The sequence below is a fragment of the Ipomoea triloba genome, chromosome 5 (assembly GCF_003576645.1).
Source record: "Ipomoea triloba cultivar NCNSP0323 chromosome 5, ASM357664v1".
Lineage (NCBI taxonomy): Eukaryota > Viridiplantae > Streptophyta > Magnoliopsida > Solanales > Convolvulaceae > Ipomoea > Ipomoea triloba.
The window spans coordinates 28,072,204-28,083,487 of NC_044920.1; the positions used below are offsets into that span (position 1 = coordinate 28,072,204).

Here is an 11,284-nt window from a genome sequence, read left to right on the forward strand (position 1 = left end):
CTGCCGGACGTGACAAACAATGTTGAATTTTTTCATCATATGAATCCTATAAAAAATGTCTACAATTTGTGGGAGAGGTAAAAATTGGAAGTAACCATGTAGTATTTTCATTTTCAAAATGCATATATATAGCATTATTACTGTCTACATAATTGCATTGTAATTAGTACGAGGAGGATACATGGGAATGAATGAATGATATTGAATTATTGGATGGGCGGAAATGTACAAAACGACATTTTATTAGTTCATCAATTCTTAATTTACTCCGTAGCATACACGCACTATACATTATTCAAGTGCATATTGACTTTATAACATACCCTTTTTTTCTAACTTCACATTTTAAAGGTGTGCTTACATTGGTCTTTCACCATATTTATCATCATCATCATTTATATTCACATGCCACAATATACATTACCTAGTAACCTACCACACTTGGAATTTGTTCTCATTAATGGAAACTACGTATACACATCACTTACCTATGTACTTTGATATAACCTGTTACAATGTTTTATATTTATTGATCATTTGTGGAATTATTAAATTTATCGCAAATTCATTTGATAAAATGAAATCAGATGTAAAAATTTAAAAATTAACACATTGGGAGTTGGGACAACTCAGTCAAGTTGGTCAAACTGTTGGTTGAGTAATTACAAAATTCTGAATTCGACTTCCAGTGAGAATGATTCTTGATTTAACTCGGTCAGTTATGAGCCCCCAAGCTAGTTTGCTTGCTAAATGATTGACTCGATTTAACTTTTCATAAGATTGATAATGAATTTTCGAGATCTATGATATAGTTCAACGAAGTCGAGATTAACTTAGAAAAACAAAACAAAACAAAAATCTAAGGGTGGAAAACGTGAGTATGCAAGAATTACTATAACACTAACCACTCCATTGTTATTATATTATATAGATATATAGAATTATAGATTATAGATCATAGATATAGATGTAGAGAACATTCCTTAATAAATTATTCAAAGCAAAAAACTAGGGAAATTCTTCCACTGTCAAACTGATCATCATTAAATTTTGCATTAATAGAAACCTTTTAATGAACAAATCGCTAGTTGGATGCATGCCTTATTGCCTCCATTTTCAGCAACTAATTCTTGTCCAAGTGGCCAACACTCCCTACTGGAAATGTCTCCAAGGGTTCTTGATTGGTGCTTTCAAGATTTCGCCTTTTTTCACGCTCAATTCCTGGTTAGATGACGGAGAGCTTCTCACTTCGTACTAGGTAACTAATATGCTAGTCTTTTGATGCTTTAGACTTTAGTATCTTCTTATGTTAATGAGCTTAGTATGTTTGTTGAAGATTATTGTTGTTTTGTTTCTTTGGAATGCCTGTGATTCTTATTATTGAGGTAAGTTTTTGAGCAGTTTCATTTTTCTGTGCATTTCAGGGCGAAATTTGAGTTTTGACCGCTCAATTTTGCCATGAAGCTGTTCTGGAGTATTACTTTTGTGGTTTTCTGCAGTTGGTGTATATCAGAAGGGGTTGATTCAAGTCTTTCCTCTAGGCCTGAGGTTGTGAATATTGGGTGTATACTCTCTTTTAATTCCTTGGTTGGGAAAGTGACAAAAGTTGCTGTAGAAGCTGCAGTAGAAGATGTGAACTCCATTCCTGATGTTCTTGGAGGAACCAAGTTGAATCTCACAATGCTTGACAGTAATTCTAGTGGGTTTCTTGGGATACTTGAAGGTAAAATATTCCCAACATCTATATGTTTGTTAGATGAACTATATTTTTTTTGGGTGACGAGGTAAATTATGCTGTAGTGACCCTAGCTGACAAAGGATCAGAAGGAGGTAAACCAGCCTAGGTTACTGGCTTAAATCAAGAAGGTCAATAGGCCCTTCCAACTGGGAGTTGAACTTGTAACCTTGTGGTTACTAAGCCAACAGACTGACCAAATTGGCTATGGTTGCCCCCAGTTGAACTTGTAACCTTGTAGTTGGAATGATCTTTTTTTGCGAGTTTGATTAGAGCTGTGTAATCTTTGATTGTTGGCAGCTATGCGCTTCATGGAGACCGAGACTGTGGCGATAATAGGCCCACAATCTTCAGGCATTGCTCATGTGATCTCTAACATTGCAAATGAGCTCCAAGTCCCTCTTTTGTCATTTGCAGCAACTGATCCTGCCCTTTCTTCACTTCAGTATCCGTTCTTTGTTAGGACCTCCCCGAATGATCTGTTTCAGATGGCTGCCATAGCATCAATGATTGACTATTACGAATGGAGAGAAGTGATAGCTATTTATGTCGATGATGATTATGGAAGGAATGGTATTGCTGCGTTAGCAGATCAACTGGCCATGAAGAGATGCCGGATCTCTTATAAAGCCCCTTTGAAACCTGAAGCAACAATTGATGATATGAGAGACGTATTGATTCAGGTGGCTCTAACTGAATCACGAATCCTAGTTGTTCATACCTATCCTTCCGAGGGCCTAGCTATATTTTCTGTGGCAAAGTATTTAGGGATGATACAGGGTGGATATGTGTGGATTGCTACACATTGGCTCTCAACTGTCCTTGACACTAATACTCGGCTTTCTACAGATGTAGTGGAACATCATATTCAAGGAGCTCTAACATTGCGTATTTACACTCCCGAGTCCAGATTGAAGAGGGAATTTTTCTCTAGGTGGAGTAATTTGACCAAACGGTTGGCAAATAATGGCACTTTTGGGTTGTCCACTCTGGGTCTCTATGCTTATGACACAGTGTGGCTACTCGCTCATGCTCTTGATGCATTCTTTAAGCAGGGTGGGAAGATTTCGTTTTCTAAAGATCCAAGGTTAACTTCAGAAGAGGGTGGGGGTTTGCATCTCGATTCTATGAGCATCTTTGATGGTGGGAAGCTATTGCGTGACATCATTTTGATGACAAATGTAACAGGAGTAACAGGTCTTTTAAAATTTACCCCCGATAGGAACCTATATGGCCCTGCATTTGAAGTCATCAATGTGATTGGTACCGGATTAAGGAAAGTTGGGTACTGGTCCAATTACTCTGGATTATCAGTTGCCCCTCCCGAATCTCTCTACTCTAAGCTACCAAATCATTCTTCTTCGGAACAACAACTGCATGATGTAATCTGGCCTGGCCAATTAACTGACAGACCTCGTGGGTGGGTTTTTCCAAACAATGGGAGGCGACTGAAAATTGGAGTTCCTAACCGAGCCAGCTTTCATGAATTCGTTGGACAGGAATCAGGTGCTGATATGTTTCGAGGGTATTGTATTGAAGTCTTCACAACTGCACTAAACTTATTGCCATATGCTGTCCCATACAAATTTTCCCCATTTGGCGATGGCCATACCAATCCAGATAATACAGAACTAGTGAGACTAATCACAGCGGGGGTGAGTTTGTGATTCTCTGCAAATGTCAAATTACTATCAGGACTCTGCCTCTTCAAGTCTTAACTCTGGAATTTCTGTCGTTTCAGGTGTATGATGCTGCTATAGGTGACATTGTTATCACAACCAACCGAACAAAGATGGTTGATTTCACTCAACCATTTATTGAATCGGGGTTAGTTGTGGTGGCACCAGTTAAAGAGTGGAGCTCGAATGCTTGGGCTTTTCTCAGGCCATTTACTCCTGCAATGTGGTGCATCACTGGAATTTTTTTCCTCGTGGTGGGGACAGTTGTCTGGATTTTGGAACACCGAAGGAACGATGAATTTCGAGGACCTCCTAGAAAACAGTTCATCACCATTCTTTGGTCAGTATCCTTGGAGTGAGCTGAGCCAATTCTTTATTTCACTTCATTCCAAGTCTTAGCAATACGTCTATATACAGTATCCATATAAGTTTAATTCTTCTCATTGGCGTTCACTTTTAATTTCCCTATTTCAGGTTTAGCTTTTCAACTCTCTTTTTTTCCCATAGTAAGTGATGAATTTGCATTGGTTTAGCATCTTATGGACTTGCCAGTTGCCACTGGGATGAGCTATATAACGAGATGACATTTTACGTGCAGGAGAGAATACTGTTAGCACCCTAGGCCGCATTGTCCTCATCATGTGGCTCTTTGTGGTCTTAATTGTCAATTCTAGTTACACAGCTAGCTTCACCTCGATGCTTACGGTGCAGCAGCTTTCTTCCTCCATTAAAGGAGTCGAAAGTTTGTTTACAACAAATGACCCCATTGGTTATCAGCACGGTTCATTTGCAAGGAACTATCTGATTGAAGAACTTGGCATTCGTGAATCCAGACTTGTTCCTCTTAACCTGCCAGAAGATTTTGCTGAAGCCTTAATAAATGGCCCCCGTAAAGGCGGTGTTGTGGCTGTGGTCGATGAACGCGCGTATATGGAAGTTTTCCTCTCAACACACTGCGATTTCAGCATTTTGGGCGACGAGTTCACCAGAAACGGATGGGGATTTGTAAGTATCTTTAAGCATTTGGCCATTTTTACCAAATTCTTTAGTTGCTTTAACTATTGGACATTTTTTTTTTTTATTGCAAGGCATTCCCAAAAGATTCCCCTTTGGCAGTTGATATGTCAACTGCAATCCTAAAATTGTCCGAAAATGGAGAGCTTCAAAGAATCCACGACAAATGGCTGCTGAGAAGGGCTTGCACCTCGCAAACCACAAAGCTTGAAGTGAACCGGCTTCAGCTGAAGAGCTTCTCCGGTCTCTACATGATATGTGGATTAGCGTGCTTTTTAGCTCTAGCAGTATACTTCATATTCGTTACGCGCCAGTTTAGGCAACACCGCACTGAGCCAGAGCCGTCTTCATCTTCTACCCGAAGATCATCGCGATCAAAACGACTGCAGAGGTTCCTTTCCTTCGTCGATGAGAAGGAAGAGTTGGCCAAGAGTCGGTCCAGAAGGCGACAAAGGCAGGGGGGCTCGGTTAGAAGTGTTGTGGATGAAGGTGTATCAATGTCTGGTTCCAGGTACACAGTCCATTCTGAAATAGCATCCGACCAAATCCCATAGTCATTTATGTTGAGCATATAATATGCTATCTTCAGTTTAGTTGTGTGCTACTTCATGTGTAATTTTGTTGGTACACTTTTATAATGAAGGCTTAGGTACAGTACATGTATGTAACTATAATGAGGAAACTTGTAGTCATTATTTAAAAATATTCACGGATAATTCCATTATCGTGTATTAGTCTGCAAACCACATGAGAAGTAAAATACACTTGAAATGCCCTATGCAACAAATTCGACTCAGAGGATGTTGACAAAAATCGAACTAATGATTTTTTGGTACGAGAAATCTATTACTCTCACTTTTATTTGCCATTTGTAAATTTTTTGATTTTATTGTGTTCAAAAAAATAAAGTTGTAATTTTCTATGAAGTTTTAAACTAAAAAAATTGGCTACCTGTGACCGTAAATTAGAGCGGAAGATCAAATGTGACAATATTTTAAAAGTCGTATGACCAAACGTGAAGAACTTAATAGTTAGGGACCAACTATGAAAATCTAATAATCGTGGTACAAAAATTAGAAGAAAAAAATTACAGTAAATTCAAGGAACTTGAGACCTTCCTTATAGAATGTATTTTTAAAAGAATTCTTACATGAATAATTATGTGTAACACTGTTTTCAAAAAAAATAAATTATGTGTAACACTTTATAGAATAAAAAGTATAAAGCGTAAAAATACTTTTGGATAAATATGTAACACAATTATTAATAGTAGTTCACGTAGGAGCTTTTTAAAATATAGAATGCTAAAAGAAATTTGGGAATTATTCCCAACATTTGCCTTCAATGTTACAATTTGTAAAAGAGAGAAGTAAAGGATCTTGAAAATTGAAAAATGTAGAAAAGAAAAAGCTGAAAGTGTAATATTGAATAACAAATCAGGTAATGAGAATTGAAATGAAAGACTTCCAGGTATTTCTTCACACTTGGTTTAGTAATATAAAAAAGAAGGGGGGAAAATTAACTAGGGTCCCTTTGAATCAGGCCCAACCGGAAAGAGCCGAATATATATAAACCCAAACGGCCGCGAACAACCATCACAAAACTCTCTCTCTGTCTCTGGAAGTCGACGATTACTGCAGCTGTGAAAATGCTGCAGAGCAAATCATTCGTACGGAAAACAAAGCAGGGGAAAGTAATCAAGGTGAGTTCGCAACTTTCACTTGAAAATCGCACTATTCAGTGAAGAGAATGCTTAGGGTTTATCATGAGGATTCTATATCGTGAAAACTCTGTTAATCGCAGGTCGTTAGGGAACACTATCTCCGTGACGATATCTACTGCGGAGCCACGTTTTGTAAAACCTGCGATGTTTCTTCCGCTCGCTTGAGCTCCTCCCGTATCCTCGTTGTCGACACTAATGTTGTTCTTCACCAGGTCTTATTTCGTCTGCTCAAGTTGCTGCGGTATATTTGTACGGAGTGTTTCTGTGTGTGATGTTTTGGTTATTATTATTATTTTTTGAATTTAGATTGATTTGCTGGAGAATCCTGCGATTGATAATGTGGTGGTGTTATCGGTGGTGTTGGAGGAGGTGAAGAACAAGAATATTTCTGTTTATAATAGACTTAGAGCTCTATGTAGCAATTCTCTCAGGAAGTTCTTTGTTTTTTCCAATGAGTACCATAAGTATGTCCTCTTTTTCCTCTTTCTCTATCTACTTTCATCCATGAATGCCTTGATATTATTTAAAGTTGGATGGTAGCTAAAATGTATGTTTCATTTTACTACCAATAGCATTTATTAAGTTGAGTTCATGCAATGTGCTACTGGACTCGGAATCACATGTTATAAAACACTGACAGTGTGAAATGAAGTCTGTCCATGTTTTATACTTCAAAAATTAGTAATGCTGAGGTTGAGATTATGATCTTTTTTCCCCTATGCTCCTGAAGGGATACATATGTGAAGGCCATGCCTGGTGAAAGTCCAAATGATCGTAATGACAGAGGTTTGTTCTTTCCGTGAATGGCTAATACTACATTTAAAAATACTGCTCCTTAATGCTCATTATTGCTACATGACTTCTCATTCTTACTGCATTCAATAGTTTCTTCTGGCTTAAGTTGATAGTACTAGTAGTTCTCATGGAATCACCTTTACTTGCATATCTTTAATGATGATGTTCTCTGATATTGAAAAGGATCAATTATTTGGTTGTGACAACTAATTTACATGGACATGCCAATTCCATTACTGATTCCACTCCAAGTAAGAAGATTTATTATTGGTGCTATACCTCAGTTGGTGCTGTATATTTCTCAGAACATTTTGGAGCTTAGAGCCTTAGACAAGGTGATCTAAATGTAATATGTAGTGAAGGCACGTCCTCAGCTTTTTGCAATCTGACAATGCACACTGGATAACCTTCCAGAGTCCTTGACAAAAAGTACCCAAATTCTTATTTGACCCCACTGCACAAAATCCACTAGCTGTTACTGTGTCTAAGAATGTGATATTGGATATGTACTACTTGTGCCATGCAAATGATGTTAATAGGTGGTTTTGTGGTTGTCCTAAGGGTGTACTTGCACTATGATGGTAGCAAAAGAGAATTATATATTCTTGATTAATGTGGAGTATATATAGGTCTTATTTTCTATTCCTTCGTAGGGTAACTGTATTAGTTGAGCAAGTGCTGATTTCTAAACTTTGATGACATAGCCATCAGGGTTGCAACTCAATGGTATCAGAATCACCTTGGAGGTACAGCACAAGTGTTGCTAATCACCAATGATCGAGAAAACAAGAGAAAGGCTTCTGAAGAAGGCATTCCGGCAGAAACTGGTGCTCATTCTCATCTCTTTTTCAGTAATGAATTTTGTGAATGTTTTTATGAGGTTTGGTGTGATTGCTTTGCTGCAGCTGTACTCACTTATGTTTTTGGCCTATTAATTAACTAAAGAAAACTAAACCTTTAGACAAGTTGCAATTTCAGCCAAAGCTTTGCTGCAGTTGTATTCTTTGTTGCAAACTTTGCTTTCCCCATTTGAGTCAAAATTGACCTAACCCTGCTAAATATAATGTTATTTTCTACCCTTATATTCTAAAATCTCCTTCTACCAATAAATATATTTTCCAATTACCACCAGCAACAAAATCCTAAGTTGGGATGATGAAATTTGTTTTTGGGCCTGTGATTGGGTGCTTATTGTGATGTTTCTACAGCAAATGTGGTTGAAATAAGTCTAGGATGTTGTCCACAGATAGAAAATCTGTGAATAAGAAACTTATTTGATAATAGTTGTGTTGGTTTGAGTTGCCATTAGGTTAGCTACTTAACTATTTGATAATGTTGGTAATTGGGCTGAAGAAATTCGTAAGGGTGGACAAAGGATATTTTTAGAATTGTAAAAGTAGATAAAAAAGATGATTAGGAAGATGAGTTGGATCAGTTTGAAACAAAATTGGGAATAATTGCAACAGAAAAGGCTGGTATAAATTGCAAAAATTAAAAACTTAAGCTAAATAGCAACTGGTCTCAAAAAGTTGGGTATTTATTATGGTTAATTGGCCCATGTTTTTTTTCCTCTTATTTCCATTTTTGTGCTGCTCCTTTGTCATTTTTAAATAAAAATTTTAAACTATCTAAGCTAGCTGATTAATTTTTATTTGTTATTTTTAAATTCCGTTCATCTCAGTTGAATCATATGTTAGATCACTTGGTCAGCCGGAATTGCTTGACTTGATTGTTCAGCCTCCTGAAGAAGATGTTAATATGGATGATGTTGAGGACTTGAGGCCTTCAAAGAGGAAGGTCATCTACAGTGAGGTATTTTGCAACTAAGGTTATCTCTCATGCTTGGCTTAATAATTGCTGTGCTTGTGTAAATTCCTTTGCTATTTGTGTTTTGTGTAGCATAAACCAATGTCAGAGATTACTTCTGGCTTGCATCGTGGAATATACCACCAAGGAAAACTCCGTGTTAACCGCTATAATCCATTTGAAGCATATGTTGGGAGTGAAAGTATTGGTGATGAGATAATAATCTATGGGCGTGCAAATATGAATAGGGCTTTTGATGGTGATGTAGTGGCAGTTGAAATTTTGCCTCGAGAACAATGGCATGAGGAGAAATCTCTTGCAATAGCTGATAATGGTTAGTTTGTTGAATTTATTTATTTCATGAAAACATGATTTTGGTATACTTTAAAAGAATCTTAGTAATTGGCGGGAGAACTGGTTTTGCCTCTCTGGTGAAGCAATAACCAAATAGAATTGAACCAAAAATTATTCTGTCTTGAATTCTTTACGTGCCAATATTGTTCTTTTTTGCCAAGTCAATGTTATGATCCTTGTTATCTCGAATGTCTGCGTGTTGGTTCTCCTGTTCACTCGATTTTATGTATCCTATTTCAAATTAAATCTTCTAACAATCTATTTATTGTTTTATAAAAGATGAAGAAGAAGAAGAAGATATACATCTAGTTCCGAACAGTGCCGATGATGCCCCGAGTGTCACAAATCTAGGGCAAAGTTCAGCTAGTGAAGCGGGTCATCTGCCTTCACGTCCATCTGGACGTGTTGTTGGCATTATAAAGCGGAATTGGCACTCGTAAGTCATGTTATGCTATGATTTAGCTCATTGTTGAAGGTTGTTTTAATTGGTTTTATACGATCAACATGTTATGAAAGTACAATACATGTGTTATCTGTTTACAGTTAAAGAAGTTAACTAATTAAGTATTGAAAAAGGTGAAAATTTACCTTTATATTTGGACTGTTTCTGAAAGCTCCTTTTATGTTCTTTTCATGACCCTAGCATGAACTTCATTAGTTCATTATGAGTGTGATATTTGCTTATGAACAACTTCCAGAATAAGGGTTTTATTTTTAAATTTTTTTTTTAACGTATGGCCGTATGCCCACTCCTTTTCTTGAATTCTGTGTTGGTGTTAGAAACAAAACTGTCTTAATCTATTTAGTGATTGGTTCATCTTACCTTTAAAACATTGTGCACACAGTTACTGTGGGTCTTTGGAGCCAATGCCTTTGCCAGCAGGTTCTGCTGGTGTTGCCCATGCATTATTTGTCTCTAAAGACCGCAGAATACCAAAGATACGGATACAAACTCGACAGCTGGGAAATCTGCTGGACAAGCGGATAATTGTTGCTGTTGATTCATGGGATGTTTTATCAAGATACCCCTCTGGTCATTATGTTAGGACAATTGGAGGAATAGGTGACAGAGACACAGAAAGTGAGGTATGTAGTAATGGTCTTCTGTCACTTTTTAGACATTAGAAGATTGATTTTTAGTTGCCTGCTTTTTTAGACCAATCATGTTCCTTTTCTTTCTGTTTCCCATGCAAGATCTCACAGTTCACCTTTGTATAATATATATATTGCTGTGTATAGATGACCTGAATTTATCAGAAAGTTGCTAAATTTGGCTCAACCACTCTTGATTACTTTAGGTGGTTTTAATTGAGAATGATATAGATGCCAGACCTTTTTCGGCTCAAGTTTTATCCTGCTTGCCACCATTACCTTGGTCTGTGTCCCCTGAAGATTTAGCAAGTCCTGTTAGGCAGGATTTGCGTCATATTCGTGTTTTTAGTGTGGATCCTCCAGGTATTAGGCCCTGATATGTTAGTATTCTTCTTCTACAACTATTATATTGCTTTCCCCTTTATGAACATTTGCTTTTTCTGTTTGATTCAGGATGCAAGGACATTGATGATGCATTGCACTGTACTGCTCTTCCTAGTGGGAATTTTGAAGTTGGAGTTCGTATCCTTGTAAAATTTTCAGTTTTATTCCTTGGCCACATTAGCAGCACCAAATTCATTTTAAGTTGGTCTTTAATGGATATTAGATATTGCTGATGTCACAAATTTTGTTCATCCTGGGACTCCCCTTGATGATGAGGCCTCACAAAGGGGCACTTCTGTCTACCTTGTTGAGCGTCGCATTGACATGCTTCCAAAACCTCTAACAGAAGGTAACTTTCTTCTGTACTAGACTACTGGCATGATATGTAAATATAATTATTCACCTTTATTGATGGATAAATTTCTTGGCTATGATTTTGTCAACCCTATATTTAGTATTTTACTAGGCATATAGCTTTAGTTTGAAATTTTTACTTATTTGATACATAATTATTTCCTTTCAGATGTTTGTTCACTCCGTGCTGATGTTGAAAGACTAGCCTTTTCAGTTATTTGGGTATGCCTTTTAATTGTTTAGTATTCTCTATTTATTAATTTAACATTCTGATTTTGTGTCAATCATCTTTGAAAGTTGAGTTGATTGTCTGTATATGAATTATGAAACCTTTTCGGGGGGGGGGGG

At 37.1% G+C, this 11,284-nt stretch overlaps 2 protein-coding genes across 3 annotated transcripts in view; both read left to right on the plus strand.

The window, feature by feature from the left end:
* The first annotated feature begins 992 nt into the window (after positions 1 to 992).
* LOC116019558 (glutamate receptor 3.6-like) lies at positions 993 to 5,211 on the plus strand. The gene is made up of 7 exons (XM_031259827.1): positions 993 to 1,258; positions 1,425 to 1,723; positions 2,036 to 3,390; positions 3,477 to 3,754; positions 3,889 to 3,920; positions 4,013 to 4,419; positions 4,503 to 5,211. The coding sequence occupies exons 2-7, from the start codon at positions 1,459 to 1,461 to the stop codon at positions 4,980 to 4,982; spliced, it is 2,817 nt and encodes a 938-aa protein (XP_031115687.1). The 5' UTR covers positions 993 to 1,258; positions 1,425 to 1,458; the 3' UTR covers positions 4,983 to 5,211.
* A 759-nt stretch (positions 5,212 to 5,970) lies between these two features.
* LOC116020984 (exosome complex exonuclease RRP44 homolog A) overlaps positions 5,971 to 11,284 on the plus strand; it is a 15,828-nt gene continuing 10,514 nt past the window's right edge. Inside the window, exons 1-13 of one of the 2 annotated variants that reach the window (XM_031261569.1) lie at positions 5,971 to 6,130; positions 6,232 to 6,363; positions 6,458 to 6,615; positions 6,882 to 6,937; positions 7,651 to 7,773; positions 8,628 to 8,758; positions 8,846 to 9,086; positions 9,383 to 9,542; positions 9,952 to 10,192; positions 10,405 to 10,561; positions 10,652 to 10,720; positions 10,806 to 10,931; positions 11,106 to 11,158. In XM_031261569.1, the coding sequence (XP_031117429.1) occupies positions 6,077 to 6,130; positions 6,232 to 6,363; positions 6,458 to 6,615; positions 6,882 to 6,937; positions 7,651 to 7,773; positions 8,628 to 8,758; positions 8,846 to 9,086; positions 9,383 to 9,542; positions 9,952 to 10,192; positions 10,405 to 10,561; positions 10,652 to 10,720; positions 10,806 to 10,931; positions 11,106 to 11,158 (1,701 nt within the window). In that variant the 5' untranslated portion in view covers positions 5,971 to 6,076. The remainder of the gene's footprint in view (positions 6,131 to 6,231; positions 6,364 to 6,457; positions 6,616 to 6,881; positions 6,938 to 7,650; positions 7,774 to 8,627; positions 8,759 to 8,845; positions 9,087 to 9,382; positions 9,543 to 9,951; positions 10,193 to 10,404; positions 10,562 to 10,651; positions 10,721 to 10,805; positions 10,932 to 11,105; positions 11,159 to 11,284) is intronic. The other variant, XM_031261570.1, reaches the window with a different exon arrangement.